The sequence below is a fragment of the Scyliorhinus canicula genome, chromosome 12, assembly GCF_902713615.1.
Source record: "Scyliorhinus canicula chromosome 12, sScyCan1.1, whole genome shotgun sequence".
Lineage (NCBI taxonomy): Eukaryota > Metazoa > Chordata > Chondrichthyes > Carcharhiniformes > Scyliorhinidae > Scyliorhinus > Scyliorhinus canicula.
The window spans coordinates 135,756,467-135,775,161 of record NC_052157.1 but is presented as its reverse complement, the minus strand read 5'-3'; the positions used below and the strand labels follow the sequence as shown (position 1 = coordinate 135,775,161).

At 47.7% G+C, this 18,695-nt stretch overlaps 1 protein-coding gene across 3 annotated transcripts in view; it reads left to right on the top strand.

The window, feature by feature from the left end:
- Positions 1-18,695, top strand: part of LOC119974902 (WSC domain-containing protein 1-like) — a 186,931-nt gene that overhangs the window by 132,723 nt on the left and 35,513 nt on the right. For all 3 annotated transcript variants that reach the window (XM_038814240.1, XM_038814237.1, XM_038814239.1), the window contains one exon: positions 14,945-15,066. In XM_038814240.1, coding sequence (XP_038670168.1) covers positions 14,945-15,066 — 122 coding nt within the window. The remainder of the gene's footprint in view (positions 1-14,944; positions 15,067-18,695) is intronic.

The window sequence follows — 18,695 nt, the reverse complement described above, 5'->3', positions numbered from 1 at the left end:
TTTCTTACTGGAATAACAGATGTTGAGGAGCGACCTGATAGAGGTCTACAAAATTATGAGGGGGTGGATAGTCAGAGACTTTTTCCTAGGGTAGAGGGGTCAATTACTAGGGGGCATAGGTTTAAGGTGCCAGGGGCAAGGTTTAGAGGTGATGTACGAGGCATGTTTTTTACACAGAGGGTAGTGGGTGCCTGGAACTCGCTGCCGGAGGAGATGGTGGAAGCAGGGACGATAGTGACGTTTAAGAGGCATCTTGACAAATACATGAATAGGATAGGAATAGAGGGATACGGACCCCAGAAGTGTAGAAGATTTTAGTTTAGACAGGCAGCATGGTCGGCACAGGCTTGGAGGGCCAAAGGGCCTGTTCCAGTGCTGTACTTTTCTTTGTAAGAAGTCTTACAACACCAGGTTAAAGTCTAACATGTTTATTTCAAACACTAGCTTTTGGAGCACTGCTCCTTCCTCAGGTGAATGAAGAGGTATGTCGACTTGAGTGGGTTTGTGATCTGTAGCCCTTTCGGGATCTTGTCTGCTTTCTTGCATCTTTGTAGAAACTTAATGTCAGTGTCTATATGCGCGATCTTCCTGGAGATCCTCTCCAGTTTGAGCCGGCAGTTTGTGGTGTCGATGGTAGCCATGATGTGGAGATGCCGGCGTTGGATGGGTGAGCACAGTAAGAAGTCTTACAACACCAGGTTGAAGTCCAACATGTTTGTTTCAAACACTAGCTTTCGGACCACTGCTTCTTCCACAGGTGAATGGAGTGCTCCGCAGCGGTCCGAAAGCTAGTGTTTGAAACAAACCTGTTGGACTTTAACCTGGTGTTGTAAGACTCCTTACTGTGCTCACCCCAGTCCAACGCCGGCATCTCCACATCATGTACTTTTCTTTGTTCTTTGTTCTTTGTTCTACAAGTAGCTTCTGACCTTTCTCCACAACAACAAGGACTACATTTCAAAAGCATTTCATTGGCTGGAAAATGTTTTGAGACGCCTGGTAATCAGGAAAAGCGCTATGTAAATGCTAGTCTTTCTCTTCACCAGAAGTGAGGGACGTTTTAATGCGGAGAGACGAGAAAAGCAGAGATTGTTCTCCTTGGAACAGATACAGTTAAAGGAAAATTAAATCATTTCAACACTATGATGGTATAATGGAGTAAATAGGGGAAATCTGTTTCCACTGATGGGTGGGTGGATTAATGACAGATTTAAGATTAATGGTAAAAGATCCAGAGAGGAGATGAGGCAAAATATTTTTTGCAATAAGTTATTATGATCTGGAATCCACTGCCTAAAGGATGGTGCAAGCAAATAAATTTAATAGCAACTTTCAAAAAGGTGGTTGGAAATATATATATAAAGGAAAGCTTTGGGTGATTATGAAAATGGAAGTGGCACCAATTCGACAGTTTTCTCAAAGAGTTGGCATCGGCATAATGAGCCAGTTTGCCTCTTCCTGTGCTGTACACTATTAGGGAAGCCCTTTAATTGCCACACTGGCAGCGAACAAATATCACACCAACCCAGGAAATGTTGCCTCAACAAATGAGCGGCATGACATTCATCAGTTCAGTTTTGCAATTAAACAATGTAGAAGTGCCGTTGTTCATCATGTCTTTGACATTACTCATGAAGTGACTCATCACTGTGACTTAATGGACCAAATCGTGCTTGAAGAATAACAGCGTGCTAATGACACAAACCCATTATCAATGCGCAAATCGACCAGCAAATCCACAAGATACTCTGAGTTTTCAGTCCTCCAGGGCTGCCTTATTGATTTACGCCGCTCCACCTTTTGATTTAAAGAAATGGCATCTTGCCTTTCGCCTTCCTGTTTTTAAGGAGTTTCTGAATTTTCATAGTAAGTTCCCATTAAACTTACTGCACAGTTAGGGCTGGTAATGAACGGCAGAACTTCCATTTCAACTTCATGATAATTGTTAAAGCAATTCAATCAATATCACACAGCAGGTTTTTAAGAAAAGGATTTGTATATATTTATCTATTTATGAGTACGGTTGAGGCCGTACTCATGTGTGCGGAACTTGGCTATCAGTTTCTGCTCAGCGATTCTGCATTGTCATGCGTCCTGAAGGCCACACGGCAACTGGGATCTTGGATTCATGTCCCATTACATTTAACCCCCCCACCATCTGGCCTGGGCTTGCGAAATCCTACCAACTGTCCTGGCTTGAGACAATTCACACCACTTCAACCTGTGATTGTCCCTCACTCCAGTCACACCGTCTGGACCTGTAAAGACTTAATTACCCGCAAAGACTCACATTCAAAATATCATCTTACATCATTGGCTTTGTCTATACATGCTGTGTTTGTTTAACCTACCTCTTCATTCACCTGATGAAGGAGCTATGCTCTGAAAGCACGTCATTCCAAATAATCCTGTTGGTTTTTAACCTGGGGCGGGATTCTCCAACCCCCCCCGCCGGGTCGAAGAATCGCCGGGGGCCGGCGTCAATCCCGCCCCCCGCCGTGTCCCGAATTCTGTGGCGGCGGGAATTGCTCCCCGCCGGTCAGCCCCCCCCGGCAATTCTCCGGCCCACGATGGGCCGAAGTCCCGCCGCTGTCAAGCCTCTTCCACCGGCGTGGATGAAACCACCTTACCGGTGGGAGCAGACAGCGTGGGAAGGCTCCGGGGTCCTGGGGGGGGGGGCAATCTGGCCCCGAGGGGTGCCCCAACGGTGGCCTGGCCCGCGATCGGGGCCCATCGATCGGCGGGTGGGCCTGTGCCGTGAGGGCACTCTTTTCCTTCCGCCTTTGCCATAGTCTTCACCATGGCGGAGGCAGGTGACCCCCTCCTCTGCACATGTGCGAGGATGACGTCAGCAGCTGCTGACGCTCCGGCGCATGCGCCGACTTCCGCCGGTCGGCGAAGTCCCTTCGGCCCCGGCTGGTGTGGCGCCAAAGGCCTTCCACGCCAGCCGGCGGAGCGCCAACCACTCTGGCGCGGGCCTAGCCGCTCAATGTTAGGGCTTGGCCCTTAAAGTTGCGGAGACTTCTGCACCTTTGGGGCGGCCCGACGCTGGAGTGGTTCACGCCACTCCATCACGCCAGGAACCCCCGCCCCGCCGGGTAGGGGACAATCCCGGCCCTGGTGTTGTAATACTTCTTACTGTGCTCACCCCAGTCCAACGCCGGCATGACCACATCATTATTCCCCGTGGACAAGGATGAAGGTTGTAGATTCCCCTTGGCCATTGCAACACTGTTATTATCTCATGCTTCTTGTGAGTTATGCTGCAAAATAATTGAGTTGAAAGGGGCAAAAAAATATCTTTACAAAAAAAAAAACACCTCAAGTTCCTCTCCTGAACCCGCCCCCCTCATTGTCTGATATTTTCTGTATCAGAACTGTGCAGGACAGGAGATAGACAATGGTGGAATGCTAATGAATGCTGACTTGTTGACAGGGTTGGGGTCGAAGCGAGGGAAAAGTTATTTCCGCTACTGAATAGTGATTTGATTGTGTGAGAAGGTTTATTGTTAGCTATAGAATGTTGAGGTTATGTATCATGAATGAAATAATATAATACTGTCCGTACAATACAATGATATCTAATAATATCTGATTCCTAACAATATAATGTACAGGAACTGGCTTTATACAGCCCAGTCTAATGACACCACACTATCCTATCTCACGTTAGAACATTATTGTTTTATTTTACTGATCGACATTCAGTAATTTTGTTGCATACCTTTTGAAATGGAGGTCAATTTGATTCTTTCAATTCAGCTCTTCTTTTTTTATTCAGCTATAATGAGAGTCTTTGTCCTTGCTGTTAAGAGCAAAGATAATGTGATGGCTGACTCAGAATTTCCCAGAGGGAAGGGAGGGATGGGAGGGCTGGAATATCTGAGATGGGAATACAATGCAATGGGTTAGCAATTGTATTATGTAATATCGCAGGAAAAAAATACATCACAGGATGACTCATCTCTCAATTATCCTAAAAGAGAACAAAATATCATAGACAGACACCTCCTTCCCTGCTATTCAGAATACTTCATTTGTCTTATGACCTCTTACCTCACATCCACGTATTTCATTTTTGTGGCATATTGCACTGGTGATAGGCAGACATGGGGCTAGATTCTCCGTTCCTGCATTTAAGTGCTGACGCCAACGGAGGATGGTGTTTCACGATGGAAAAATCAGCGCCACTCCCGCACTGCTACCGGTGAGGGGCTAGCGCCGGCTCAGTGTGGAATGCGTGAAAAATGGTAGGAGAATCGCCGGGTCCGTGCTGGACATGCGCAGGGCTGACAAGCTGCAGCCGCATGTACACTTACACCCCCCCACAAAGGCACCGATCACACCAGAAAAGATGGGGCCTGTTGTGCTGGACTGCATACCTGTCTACCCCGACTCCCCAGCCACCTCTTGGCCACCCCCCACTACTCCTCCCCACCTTGGCAGAAGCCCCCCAGCCAGTGGCATGGCTCTCATTGGAGTATGGCGGTGCTGGACACTGTCCGCACACCCTCACTCTCTCTGCGCAGCTGCCATGCCACGCTCACGACCGCTGAGACAACATGTGGCCCGCGCCGTCGGGAGCTCAGTCCATCGGAGGCGAAGCATCGCAAGTGGGCCCGATAATTATATTCAAACGGGGCTGCGACTGTGCACGGTGCATGTCCCGATGACGCCAATTCGGAGCATCGTATCTCAACGTCAAACTGGCACCTGCCGGCGATTTCGATATTGGGAGCCACTCTCGGCCTGTTTGCTGTTCCTGATTTTGGTGTCCATGTTCTACTGTAAAGATGTAGGGGTGGATTCTCCATTACCCAATGCTGCGACTGGAATTTCCGATTGGGCGCAGAATGAACAGTCCCCCAAAAAATGGGTTTGCGCCGGTTGCAATGCTCTGATCCCCTGCCGGCATTTTCAGCGTGCTACCCATCCCACACCGGTGGGCGGGTGCAAATTCATGATTTCAATTTGATTGATGAGCTGGAAATCCAATTCATCACCCCCTTCCCCCATTCCCCCATAGGGGGAAATCCATCGGGTGGACTTTGGTGCAAGTTTGCCCAAGTGTGGCACTGATGTGGTGGACACAGAGGTGGTTCAAGGGGATCAGTGCATAATTGAGGTGCCTCCTAAAGTCCATTGGAAGGACGTTCAGCCGCCCATCCATCAGACCCCCCCCATCAGTCACCCCCAAGAGACCACCATCAGGGACTCTGATGAGAAGTCCAGGCAGTACAGTGAAAGATCACTGCATTTTAACTTACCCTTCCCTAACATCTGCTGCCTCAAACAAAAGTGTTTAATGCAGCAGTTGTTACAAGTGTCAGAGGCTTCCTCGAAAGCCAAGCAGCTGGATTCTCCACTGGCAGGATGCTCCAATTTGCCGGCAGCCTGGGTTGTTCCTGACGGCGTGGGGCCGCCTCACAATGGGAAACCCCATTGACCGGCTGGCGTAACGGAACATACCGCCGTCGGGGTGAAACCAGTCCAAGTACTTTGAGCCAAAGGACTTCAAATCTCCTAACAGCCTTTCAAATGCAAAACACCTATTCAATTTCTCACAGCAAAATATTGCACTTGCTAATGATTGACAGTTTCATTACTCCAGAGACGGGTTCTTGGTGGAATGTTTATCTCAGTGCTTTCTGCTGTGAGTTAGAGGAAGTGAAACCACTTAGCTCCTTATGATGTGGCAAGGAGCTATCACTCATAGGGTGTTTATTAAAATTGTGGTTTGCATCAAAGTAGGTACCTGTTGTTGCATTCTCACAGATCTTTGATGGGTGTCTATGATGGCAATGGCTGATGGGGTCTCTGATGGGGGTCTGGTAGTGGGGGTGGGGTTGGATAATCCTCAGGCATGTGTGCTTGGCGGGAGGGGGGGGGGTGGTGGCCTGTTATTCCCTTGGTTGGGGGAGGATGCCCCTCCCTGTTAGCGGGGGACGGCATTAGCATTTTGGGCGGAAGTGGGCTGTTGCCGGACTGTGGATGGGGTTGTTGGCTTAAAATTGAAATCCTATGATCTCTCCTCCATGCATGTATTTACATGGTTAAGGAGAGTGATTTGCACCTAAGCACCTAAGCGGCGGCTCCAGCGTCCATGGAGAGCATTCCCGATTCTCTGCTGGTGGGAGCACTTAGTCTCCAGAATGGAAATTCCAGAATGTAATATAAAATTACAGAGTTCTGTCCGTATTGCCGTTCTTGCATGTTGGGCTGAATTCTCTGCCACATCCGAAGCTCTGCCACCAGCAACGGGCAGCAGAGAATCCAGCGGTCGGCAGAAAACGGGATTGGTGCCCGATGCCGACCTCGTTCTGATGGTCCAGTTCCTCGCTGGCGTTGGGATTGGGGTTCCCACCCCGTACCAGCAGGAGGATGCAATTGGATTATTAAGCCCCATTTTCATTCTATTGAAGGGCCAGGCACCTGGTCCTCTAGGCTTGGAATCACCTGGGTGATATTCGATGAAGTCCATGACAAACATGGCTCTGACGTATTGACCCTCACAGTGGGCCAAGGGAGCAACTTTTTAAGGGGGATGCACCTAACGTCCATTGGTAGATTCCCCCCCCCCCCCCCCCCCGGCTACAGTGCAAGACCAGTCCACCCCACCCCACCAGAGATCCCCCAATTAGAGAAGCCCCCATCAGACACCCACTAATTAGAAAGGCCTCCCCAAAGACCCCTAATTAGAAGCCCCCCCGCCCCCAAGCGACTTCCTAATTAGAGAGACCCAACCATTGACCCCTCATAAGAAAGACCCTGACTTGTAAACACCCCATAAGAATGCCTCCTGCCTGGAGGCCCACCCATAAGAGAGACCCCTGCCTGGAAACTAGCGAGTAGGCCAGACAGAAGCAATGAAAAAAAAAATCACCTGCGCAATAAACCTGCTGGCTCAGGCAGAGGAAGCAGCGCCTGTCAATTCCTGGAAAGAGTAAACCAGTCCGCTAGGATTAAACCCCTCAGATCTGTGATCTGCAAGCCATTCATTCATTGCTCTGTGAAATAGACCTTACTAGACTGTGATTGACAGCTTCCACACAGCCATCCGCATTATTTCATTCATCTCCATTCATGCTTGAGTGGTTTTGAAGTAATCAGCTGTGAAACTAACAGAGAAAGCACTTAACAGTCTTCGCTATGGTCCAGCAGCTGTCAATCACGGCTACATGTTTATCGACATTGTGGTTAGTTGAAACTTCAAAATAAATCAGACTGTTTCTTTTTAGAGCTCTGCAGGGATCCATTAAGTCAGGGTAGCAGCTGTATGTTCAGCATTCATTCTTCAGACGGAAGGCCTGTGTGCTTATTGTCATGGTCCAGGTGGATGTTATAGGTCCCATGCCCCACCTGGAGATGAATATCTGGTCTCGGAATCCTGCGCCAAATTGCCACCATTGAAAGGATTAACTGACCATTCAGCTGTTTGTGCAACATCGCTGGGACAGAATATCTACACTTCAAAGTGCTATCCCACACGAAGCTCTTTGAGACATGTCGACATGACACGGCACCTTGTAAATGCGATTATTTTTCTTGCTGTCACAGTTTACTCAGTCTACAGCATAGTGAAGGAGAGTTGAGAAATGCACACAGTGGCAGACGCCAGTGAACTATCAAATTGTCCTCAGTACACAGGGTTGGCAACCTTCCAGATTGTCTGAGTCTCCAGAAATTAAAGATTGATTTCCTAGATGCTGCTGCGGGTGGTAAAGGCCTTCAAGAAATTGTGTGGGTTTATTTTTTTCATTTACTTTTAACACAATTGTTTATTAGTTAAAGTATTGCCGATAGGTAAGGCAGGCTGTTTGATTGGGTGGGTGGTTGGGGGTGGCAGCTCATGTGAAACCAATGCTGCCAACTCACCGGGATGTGCTGCACGTCAGATCGACTGGCAAAAGCCCAAACTGCAACTGAGATTATTATTTTTTTATAAATGTTTCTTTATTGGGTTTTGAACAAAGTATATTTACCTTTATGTACACAGAGTAAGATATATATAAAGAGAGAGCGAGAAGAGAAGGGCACACACAAACATACCACAAAAAAAAATAAAATAAAATAATGGGTAAGATATTATGCACCAGCTCAACAGCAGCAACTCTGTACAATTGGCAATATCATTTTTAACACATAAGTAGGCATCTGTTTGTGGGGCGGGATTGGAGACTGGGGTGGTAGATATTCATTTGGGTGCCGGAGAAACAATTACATGGGGCAATACTCGGAATGGGTCTGGTGTTGGTGTTGTCACTTGCTTCTCCCGGATAGGTTTCGCTGCCGCTGTCGTCTCGCGCTCACCTCTGCTTCAGCTGCCCGTCTCGTCTTTCGCCTGTATTCTCCTTGCTCTCTGTTCCTGTAGATGCCAAGTTTGTTATCGTTTCCCGTGCCCTCCTTCCGGCTGTCATTCCGCTGCCTCCCCCCACCTCCCTGGTTCCTCTATATTGTTCCCTATCTCTTCACTCTTCCTGCTCCACCCTCCCCTTCTGCCTCCTCCCCATCTCCTATGGTTCGTCTTTCTTTCCTCTTAGGTTTAGCTGTTCCCCCCCTCCCCCGGTCTATCTCTCCCTCTCATGCCTTGGCTACTTTCGCCTGATTCTTGGTTACCTGGCTATTCTTCTGCTTGTTCATTGGCCACAAACTGGTCCCGGAACAATTGGGTGAATGTCTACAGCTTTGGATGGTGCTGCTGACCGCCAGCCGAACAGGATTCTACGGTGGGCGATCAGGGAAACAAAGGCAAGGGCGTCCATCCTCCTCCCCTGAAATAGGTCTGGCTGGTCTGATATCCCGAAGACCACCACTTTTGGGCATGGCTCCACCCTCATTCCCACCACTTCTGACATTGCCTTGAAGATGGCTCTCCAGTACCCCGTAAGTCTGGGGCAAGACCAGAACATGTGGGCGTGGTTGGCCGTGTCTCTTTGGCACCGTTCAGATCTATCCTCCACCTCCTGGGAGAACCTACTCATAAGGGTTCTTGTTAAGTGGGCTCTGTGTACCACCTTTAGTTGCATCAGGCTGAGCCTTGCGCAAGTGGAGGTGGAGTTGAACCTATGCAGTGCTTCGCTCCAGAGTCCTCACCCTATTTCAATCCCCAGGTCTTCCTCACATTTCTTTCTCGTTGCGTCCAGCACGGTGTTGGCCCTTTATACCAGTCAGTCATACATGTCGCAACAGTTCCCTTTATCTAGGATTCTTACGTCCAGTAACTCTTCCAGTAATGTCTGTTGTGGCGGTTGTGGATCATCCGTGTCTCCTTGCGGAGAAAGTTTCTGAGCTGCAGGTACCTTAGCTCGTTCCCCCTGGCTAGCTGGAATTTTTCTGTTAGTTTGTCCAGTTATGCGATCCTGTCATCCGTGTATAGGTCCTTGTCTTGTTATGCTCTTAGCGTAGTATAAGCGGCTTCCTTGATGTGCACTTGACAAAGGAAGGTTCAGACGTGGAGATAACTTCAACACGTTTATTAAACTACTTACAATTCTCCTACTCAGGTTCGCCACTGCTGTTAATCCTTCCATAGCTACTCAGACTGACAAACCAGTCTGTTACAATCCACGTGGTGGGTGTGATATTGAATCAACCTTGTATCTGTACTCACTGAGTGTCTCCACTGGAAAGAGGAAGATCATGTATGTTGTGTCCTTTATATATGGGTTGGTGTAATGCCATCCTGTGGTGGTGTCACCTCAGTGTGCATCATGAATGTCCATTGGTCGTGTCCTATCTAACTGATCTATTGGTTGAGTGTCTGTGTGTCATGTCTCTGGTGCTCCCTCTAGTGTCTAGCTTGTCTACATGTATTTACATTATCCCCTTGTGTATTTACAGTGATGCATATCACCACAGTCCTGACTGTCAGTGTCCCTCCGTCCTGTTCCCACTTTTTGAAGGTGGCGTCAGTCAGCGCTGGTGTGAACCTATGGTTGTTGCAGATGGGAGCTTTGTCCGACATTTTGGTCAGGCCAAATTGCTGCCGTAGTTGGTTCCAGGACTGGAGGGTGGCTATCACCACCGGGCTGCTGGAGTGTATTTTGGGTGGGGATGGGAGTGCCGCCATGGCGAGGGACCGGAGGGAGGTCCCCATGCAGGAGGCCTCTTCCGCGTGCACCCACTCGGCTTCTGGCTCCTTGATCCATCCCCTTATTCGCTCGGCCGTCATCGCCCAGTGGTAGAATTGTAGGTTTGGGAGGGCTAGCCCCCTTGGATTTTGTTTTTTGTCGGACCTTCTTTGGGATCCTAGCATTCTTCCCACCCCCCATATGAACGCCATGATTAGTTTGTCTAATGCTTTAAAAAAGGCCTTGTGGATGTAGATCGGGATGGATCTAAGTAGGAAGAGGTCATCTGCATAGAGTGTGACTCTGTGCTCTCTGCCGGCCCTTCGGATCCCCCTCCTGCTTTTTGCTGCTCTAAGCGCAATTGCGAATGGCTCGATCGCTAGAGTGAACAGCAACGGGGATAGTGGGCATCCTTGTCTGGTGCCCCTGTGCAGCTGGAAGTATCGGGAGCTGGTATTGTTGGGAGCGTTGTATAGGAGTTTTACCCAAGAGATGAACCCTGTTCCAAGCCCGAACCACTCCAGTATCTCAATGAGGTATTTCCATTCGACCCTGTTGAAGGCCTTATCTGCGTCTCGGGAGACGATCACCTCTGGTGTTCTCTCCCTGGAGGGGATCATTATCACTTTCAGCAGGCAAAGCCCATCTGGTCCTCTGCGACCACCTCTGGTACACAGTCCCGTAGCCTTTTGGCCAGTATTTTGGCGTTCAGCAGTGAGATGGGTCTGTATGACCCACATTCCGTTGGGTCTTTATCTTTCTTAGGTATCAGCAAGATTGAGACCTGTGCTAGCATGGGTGGTAGTGTGCCCTAAGCCAGCGAGTCTGTGAAAATCTCCCGCAGGTGCGGGGCCAGTGCTGTTGCAAATTTTTTGTAGACGTCCGCCGGGAACCATCTGGTCCCGGCGCCTTCCCCGCCTGCATGGAGCTAATGCTGTCCATGATCTCTCCCAGTGACAGTGGTGCTTTCAGGCCCCGTTTTCTGCCCTCCTCCATGACTGGTATGTCCAGTTCATCAAGGAACCTTTTCATCCCGGACTCCCCCATTGGGGGCTCTGAGGTGTACAGCCCTTGGTAGAAGGCCTTGAAGGTTTTGTTGATCTTTTCTGGTTCTGTTTTTAATGTGCCTCTGGTATCCCTGATTTGTGCAATTTCTCTGGTGGCTGCCTGCTTTCTCAGCTGGTGTGCCAACAGGCGACTGGCTTTGTCTCCGTGCTCGTATAGGGTCCCACATGCCTGACGGAGTTGGTGCACTGCTTTCCTGGTGGAGAGCAGATCGAAGTTCCTTTGTAGCTGTTTCCTCTCCGCCAGGAGCTCTACGGTCGGGGCCTCGGAGTATTTACGGTCTACCTCCAGTATGGAGTCGACCAGCTGCTGCCTAGCCGCCCTTTCCTCACTAACTCTTCGCGCCTTGAAAGCAAAAATTTCCCCTCTTAGTACGGCCTTTAGTGCTTCCCAGAATGTGGAGGGTGAGACCTCCCTGTTCTCGTTGTTCTCTATGTACTCTGCTATGGCCTGCGATATCTTTTCATTGAAGGCCTTGTCAGCTATCAGGGCAATGTCCAACCTCCATGTGGGGCGTTGGGCCCTGCCCGTCTCCAGCCTCACGCCCATGTAGTGTGGAGCGTGGTCAGATATCACAATTGCGGAGTATTCCACTACGTCTATCCCCGGAAGCACCGTTTTCCCCACCACAAATAAGTCAATTCTGATGTATACGTTGTGTACTGGGAAGAAGGTGAACTCCTTCTCCACTGGGTGGGTGAACCTCCAGGGGTCCACCAGTCCCATCTGTTCTATAAAGTGATCGAGTTCTACTGAGATAATTTAACATTAATTAATAAACTGACTAAGGTAAGAAAAAAAAATGCAAAGAGGTGTTATACAAATTGCTAACTCTGTTTTTGTTTCCAAAGATGGTGCCAGATCTGCTGTGTTTTTTCTGTTTTAGTTTCAGCTTTCCAGTGTCCGCAGTGTTTTGCTTTTGTTTTAGTAAAAGAAAATAGCCTGTTTTTCAATGAATTAGAATCGTGCATCATATTTTTAAAATATTCATTCGCAGGCTGGCTAGGCCAAAATTTATTGCCCATCCCAAATTATCCTTGAGAAGGTGGTGGTGAGCTGCCTTCTCGTTGCAGTCCATCCAGCTGTGCTGGATTTTGATCGAGCAACATTGAAGGAACGGTGATATAATTCCAATTCAGGATTGTGTGTGATCTGGAGGGGAACTTGCAGATGTTGGTGTTCCCATGGAACTGTTGCCCTTGCCCTTCGAGGCAGTAGAGGCAATGTGTTGGATTCTCCGATGTTGCGGCAACGTGCTGACGCCAGCGTGGGAACTGTAGCATTTTATGAAGCCAAAATCGGGGCCGAACCCTCACCGATTCTGGGACCCGTGGCCATGCATGCACACGGTGACGACCTGCAGCGGTCGTGCGTGGATCCAATCTGCCAAATACTGCCCCACAGAACAACCCCTGGCCACTCCCTTGCCACTCTCCACCAGTTCCCCCCCAGCCCTCGTGGAAGCCACAGCTCCCGGCCGTCTGTGGCAGCACTGGACACAGTCAGTGGCCTCTACTCCGAGTTCCCGACCGCTCAGACCACACGTCAACCGTGCAGTCTGGAACTCAGCCCATCAGGGGTGGGGCATCGGGGGAGAGCCTTCAGATGACCCGCCAATGCCGTGCAGTGCGCAACGTGTGACGCCATTTCGGAGGGGCAGAGATGAGAGAACCATGTCAAACTGACACTGCCACCGATTTGGGTGTCGGAAGGGATTCTCCGCCCGATCGCTGATTACGATATTGCCTTTGGGCAACCATGAATCCCACCCAAGGTGTTTGGAAGGTGCTGTCGAAAGAGCCTTGTTGAGTTGCTACAATGCATCTTGTAGATGTACACACGGCTGCCACTGATTGTGGAGGGGTGAATGTTTAAGGTGCTGGCTGGGGTGCTTTGTACATGGTGGACAGGCTTTGGGAAGTCAGGACAGGAGTTACCCATGCATTTTAAAACTAATCTCAGCAGATCAATTTAGACTGCAGAAATCTACATGGGGATCTTATTTTGAACCAGGACAGCGTTTCTTGTCTCAGCTACACAGTCAGAACATGGTTTCATGTAGTAGTACTCCAATCTGACCCACAGAAGCATAAGTACAAAATGGGCACCTAACAAGGAGGCTTAGGAGGAGTAACTAAAGCTCGTCAAATAAAATGGTTTTAAGGAGGTTCTCATAGAATAGAATCCTTACAGTGCAATAGGAGACCATTTGCACCAACCCTCCGAAAGAATGCCCAACCTAAGCTCACTCTCCCAGCCTATCCCCGTAACCCAACCTACCCTGCACATCATTGGATACTAAGGGACAATTTTAGCATGGCCAATCCACCTAACCTCCACATTTTTGGACTGTGGGAGGAAATGGAGCACCTGGAGGAACCCACGCAGACACGGGGAGGAAGTGCAAACTCCGCACAGACAGTCACCCAAGATTGGAATTGAACTCGGATCCCTGGCGCTGTGAGGCAACAGTGCTAACCACTGTGCAAGTCCAGCCTCAGCCAGAACTGATGGCCAATCACGTCACTGAGAGCAGTGGCCACTGCTCGGACGACAAGAAGTCTCCACGGGGCTTTGTGCCAGGGGCCCACAGGACACAAGGAAGTTCGAGGTCTTGGACAACTTGGGGAGGAAAGGCCCAGAGATGGGGAGGATTGTGGGAGGGCATGCAGGAGGAAGCATCTAAGAGGCCCACACCTTTTGGAAGTGGGCCTGTAATGGAGATGAAACTCTTCCCCCTCCCCCCCCCCTCTTCCCCCCAACCCGTATCCCACCGGCATGCTGCCTAAGGCCTGTGCAGGCCACCTGTTGGGCATTTCCTCACCATTCCTGGAGCCCACCTACTGGCCATCGATTAACCATTTAGGGCTTCAACTGGGGTGAGGCTGGTGGGTCACCGTAGGCCTTGCCTGCCCCTGTAAGATTGCAGACAGATTGGGAGAATATGGGAGGGCTGAAGGAACGGCCATCTGAGGAATTTCACAGGCCCCCCTGCCTGCAAAGCTGCCAGTGGGACCCAGAGAATCCCACCATAATTTCCACAAAACACTGCCATTGCATTCTGTTATTTTATTTAATTGTCATAAAACCAAAATGTAATTTGTGGGATCGTCAATAGTAACTAACAGTTGCTAGACATTGTTTGATAACTAATAACCACCAGTAAATATTCTGCTATTCCAGCACATAGCAGATTCTTCTGTAGCTCCAAATTGCATTGATATATTTTCATTGATTTCTTGCACTGTGCGCTGTCCTCTGTTGTGTCAACAATCAAGTCTCGCTATATTGCCCTCTTAAATTAGTCAGGAAATGTTTAGTGCCTGTACCTTAAGAGACAATCATAATGGGTTCACAGTCTCATCAATTATTAGTTCACAAATGATCTTTTTAAAAAACTTTCAGATTTTTAAAAAAATTCCAGAACCTCTATCATCAAGCGTTTTGTCACCTCTTCGAATATTTCCTCATTTTTTTGTTCTGATGACACTTCTGCAAAGCACCTTGGGATGGTTTTTTATGCCAAAGGTGCTGTTTAAATGCAAGTTGTTGTTTCCCAGATGTACTGAATGTGCATTGTTGCCTGAGATATTTGAGGGAGAAACCCCTGTTTCTACCAAAGGCCTGACAGGATTCTGGAGCTGTTTCCTTGTTGGTAAGCAGCACTTTGACAGCATTTGCAGTATCACCGCTCCATTCTCATACACTTACTTTAGGTGGATGCAGACAGCAGAGGGTGTTATTCTCAAATAATTGTGCTTGGCCCATTGTTGTTGATTTAAAGTAATATGCACTTTATGTTGCTTCAGATAGGAATGTTCTCTATCGAGGATGTTTCAAGATACCCAGGAATCTAACTGCAACGTTCCCCGTCTATTCAATCCAGTCTAACATGACCGTTGCTAAATGCACTGAATTCTGCACTAAAAAGGTAAGTGTGGATGGAGTCTTTCATTAAGGAGGACAAAGGATATTATTGCATATCATGGTTGGGGCCATTGTTTTCAATGTGAAAGTGATGATTTATGTGGAAAATGCAGAGGTTAATGGGCAGCATGGTAGCATTGTGGATAGCACAATCGCTTCACAGCTCCAGGGTCCCAGGTTTGATTCCCGCTTGGGTTCGTGCGTTGTCTGAATGTTCTCACCATGTCTGCGTGGGTTTCCTTCGGGTGCTCTGGTTTCTTCCCACAGTTCAAAGATATGGATTGACCATGCCAAATTGCCCTAAGGTTAGATGGGGTTGCAGGGTTACGGGGATAGGGTGCAGCTGTGGGCTTAAGTAGGGTGCTCTTTCCAAGAGCCAGTGCAGACTTAATGGGCCGAATGGCCTCCTTCTGCACTGTAAATTCTATGAAACTCTATAATGAAAGTTTAGATTGCATTTGAACATTGGCATTGTCTGTGCAAGAGGGTTTGTCCGAATTCCCAGCAAGGTACTTGGTGAAAATTCCGAGCAGAGTTGAACAGTTAATCCTGGCATGGTGATCTTCATGTCAGTAAGTCTGAGGAAGTCACAATGCTCTGGCCACCACTGCATGGAGCAGGATTGATTTAACTGTCTGGCCCAATAATTTGGTAGCTTTGCTCTTTAAAAACACGAGCAAAGCTACTGTATCTTTCCAGTATTTTTGTTTTCACTTCAGCACTTTTTTGGACTGAGAATTATTTTGTTTTAATGAAATAGTGGCCTAAACATGAATACCACTGAATATAAAATCCCAATAAACACAGAATTGATATCATTACAATCTAAGAGCTAAAATGAGTGCAGAACTGCCTTATCAGATATGGTGCAGAAATTGAGCTACAGTCTAGATGTCTAGAAAGGACACTTAAGGTGGTTAGCACTGCTGCCTCATAGCACCAGAGACCTGGGTTTGTTTCTGGCCTTGGGTGAGTCCTGTGTGCAGTTTGCCCTTTCTCCACTTATTCGTGTGAGTTTCCTCGCATGATTTGGTTTCCTCCCACAGTCCAAAAATGTGCAGGGTTGGTCGATTGGCCATGCTACATTACCCCTTATTGTCGCTTCTGTTAGACGGTGTTTACAGGGATAGGAGCGGGCCTAGGTAGGATGCTCTTTCAGAGGGTTGGTGCAGACCAGATGGGCCGAATGGCCATCTTCTGCACTGTAGGGAATTCTATGATTCTATGACAGGGATTATCTGGTCATTAAATACGAAAACTGAAAAACGCACAATGGATGTGACATAAATATGGTGATTGTGAAAGCTACTTCAATTAATTAAAGGCACAAGATGGTTTTCTTTTAGATTTAATAGTGAACGACAGAGCATGCGTATACCAGCAATAACAAGCTGCTCATGTTGCAAGATCAGGGGAGGACATGGCTCGGCTGTGAGGGAAAGAGAGTGTTTGGCTCATGGGTCAAACTTACACCAGGAAGCAGATTGACTGCGTGGAGACAGCAATGTAGTTTGATGGGGCAGCAGTGCATGGTGAGGCTCAAGCTCAATGGGGACACCTATGACTAAAATGTGTCAGCTGGTCTAGACTAACCTGCAGGGTAGTCCGTTATCCACATTGTACTACCAGTATCATGGAAGGTCTCTAATACCCTGAATCTTTATTCCACAAGCTCCTGTTAGGTACACACATGAGTTGCCTGTTTAATTTCTCTATGCCTGCTAGTAAAGCATTTGAAATCATGAGAGATGATATCCCCGCCCGTCCAACAGACACCCGATGGACGAACATTTAAGAGACTCACCGGCTTACCTGCTGAGATCAAGATTATTTCTGACCGTTTACCATGTTATCCTGTGGGACTCACTTACATTTAGGTGGTTGCCATTCTGTACCATATACAATCCGGAAAAACAATGAGAGCATTTCTAGCTAACTTAATTTGGATACTATTAGGTATGGAATCAATTCTAACCACAATACCAAGGCTCTTTTATTCTTTAAATTGTGGTATTAGATCATTAACACTTGTATCATACCAGAATAAGGAGACAGGGCAATTGGTTTAACATCTTACCGCAAAGGACAGTACATCTAACGATGCGATGCTCTCCAGTTCTGTACCACCATGGATTAGGGAAGCAAACCTTCAGAGTAAACCTCAACGCTACAATCTTCTGACTCAGCAGTGAAAGTTGTACCAAGTGAGCTGAGCTGAGATATTTTTTACTTGGGTGATGTGTAGGAGTAAAATTCTTCTTATGTTGGTCAACTTTTATATGTCTTGAATGTCTCCCAAAGTAAAGTTTCCTTTACAGGTTTGAAGGTGGAAGAAGAATGACTTGCATTCTTCCCACAACCTCCAGCCATCGCAAAGTGACTTACAATCAATGAAGTACTCTTGAAGGGTAGTCTTGGTTGTAATGTGGGAAACACGCCAGTCAAATTGCACATTCCCGCAAACAGCAGTGTGATAATGACCAGATAATCCAATTTTGTGAAATTTAATATTGACCTCGGGGCTGAGAATAGTTTCTCTGCCCTTCTTCCAAGTAATGGCATGCGACTTGTAATCTATCCCCCAGAGGAGTAAACCAGATCGTGGCTTAACATGCCTTGAGAAAGACAGCACCGCCAACAGTGCAGCACTCCTCTGGTACTGCACTGAGGTTAATATTTGTGCTCAAGTCCTGGAATGGGACTTGAACCTCGAACATTGTGAATGGGAGGGCTGCCAACTGAGCCATGGCTCAACAATAAATCCTGCACAAACTAGATTGATATTTCTGCATTTTATCCCTGCTCGTGGCATTCACCCACCTTCTGTAGTATCGGAGACTGGCGGGATGATGTCAGGTTGCTGACCCAATGTCATTATGCCACAATTTACGTAGGCAAGGAGGTCAGGGAGTGGGAGCGGGGACGGCAGGTACTTGGTTTATGGCCTTAAAATCCAGCTACATGTTTCGCCATTATACAAGGACTGGATTGGGATCAGCTGGGCAGATAAGCCAGCAGTTGCACACAACGTCTGGCAACTTTGGTGATGAGTCAGATAACTGCTGCCTTCAATGGTTTTCTTCCTCAGCATGATATTCTTTAAGAAGTGGGAAAACATTCAAAGAATCTGTAGGTATTTCAGAAATTTCACCTGTACACATACTTTATTCTGCATTTGATGACCCCCATACTGACATATTTGTGTTACTGTAAATCTTTAGACGAGGTGCTGGTTACGGTTGCTGCAACCCGGTGAGAGTGGAGACCATAATCTAGCCTCATATCCCTGTAAACGGATGAATATTAATATCATGTTCATTTTTTAAAGGCCACAGGCGAACACATTATTAATGATGGGAATGATTATTACTTCCTCTGAAGTATTTGCAAGCCTGTCTGCAGTAGTGGAAATCTAGCTTCAAATGTTATCATGAACAGATCAGGACAGTTTCTCTCTGAAGACGTTTATTCAGGGGAAATGGAAAAAAACAGTTTTTTAAAAATCCTTTCCTTGCATATATGAGTCACAGTTTACCGACGAGATATTGCTTTTGCCATTCGAGTTGGCAAGGATAACCTGGTCTTTGCTTGAATATAAATTGATTTGAGTCCACGATGCAGAGATTTACAGCT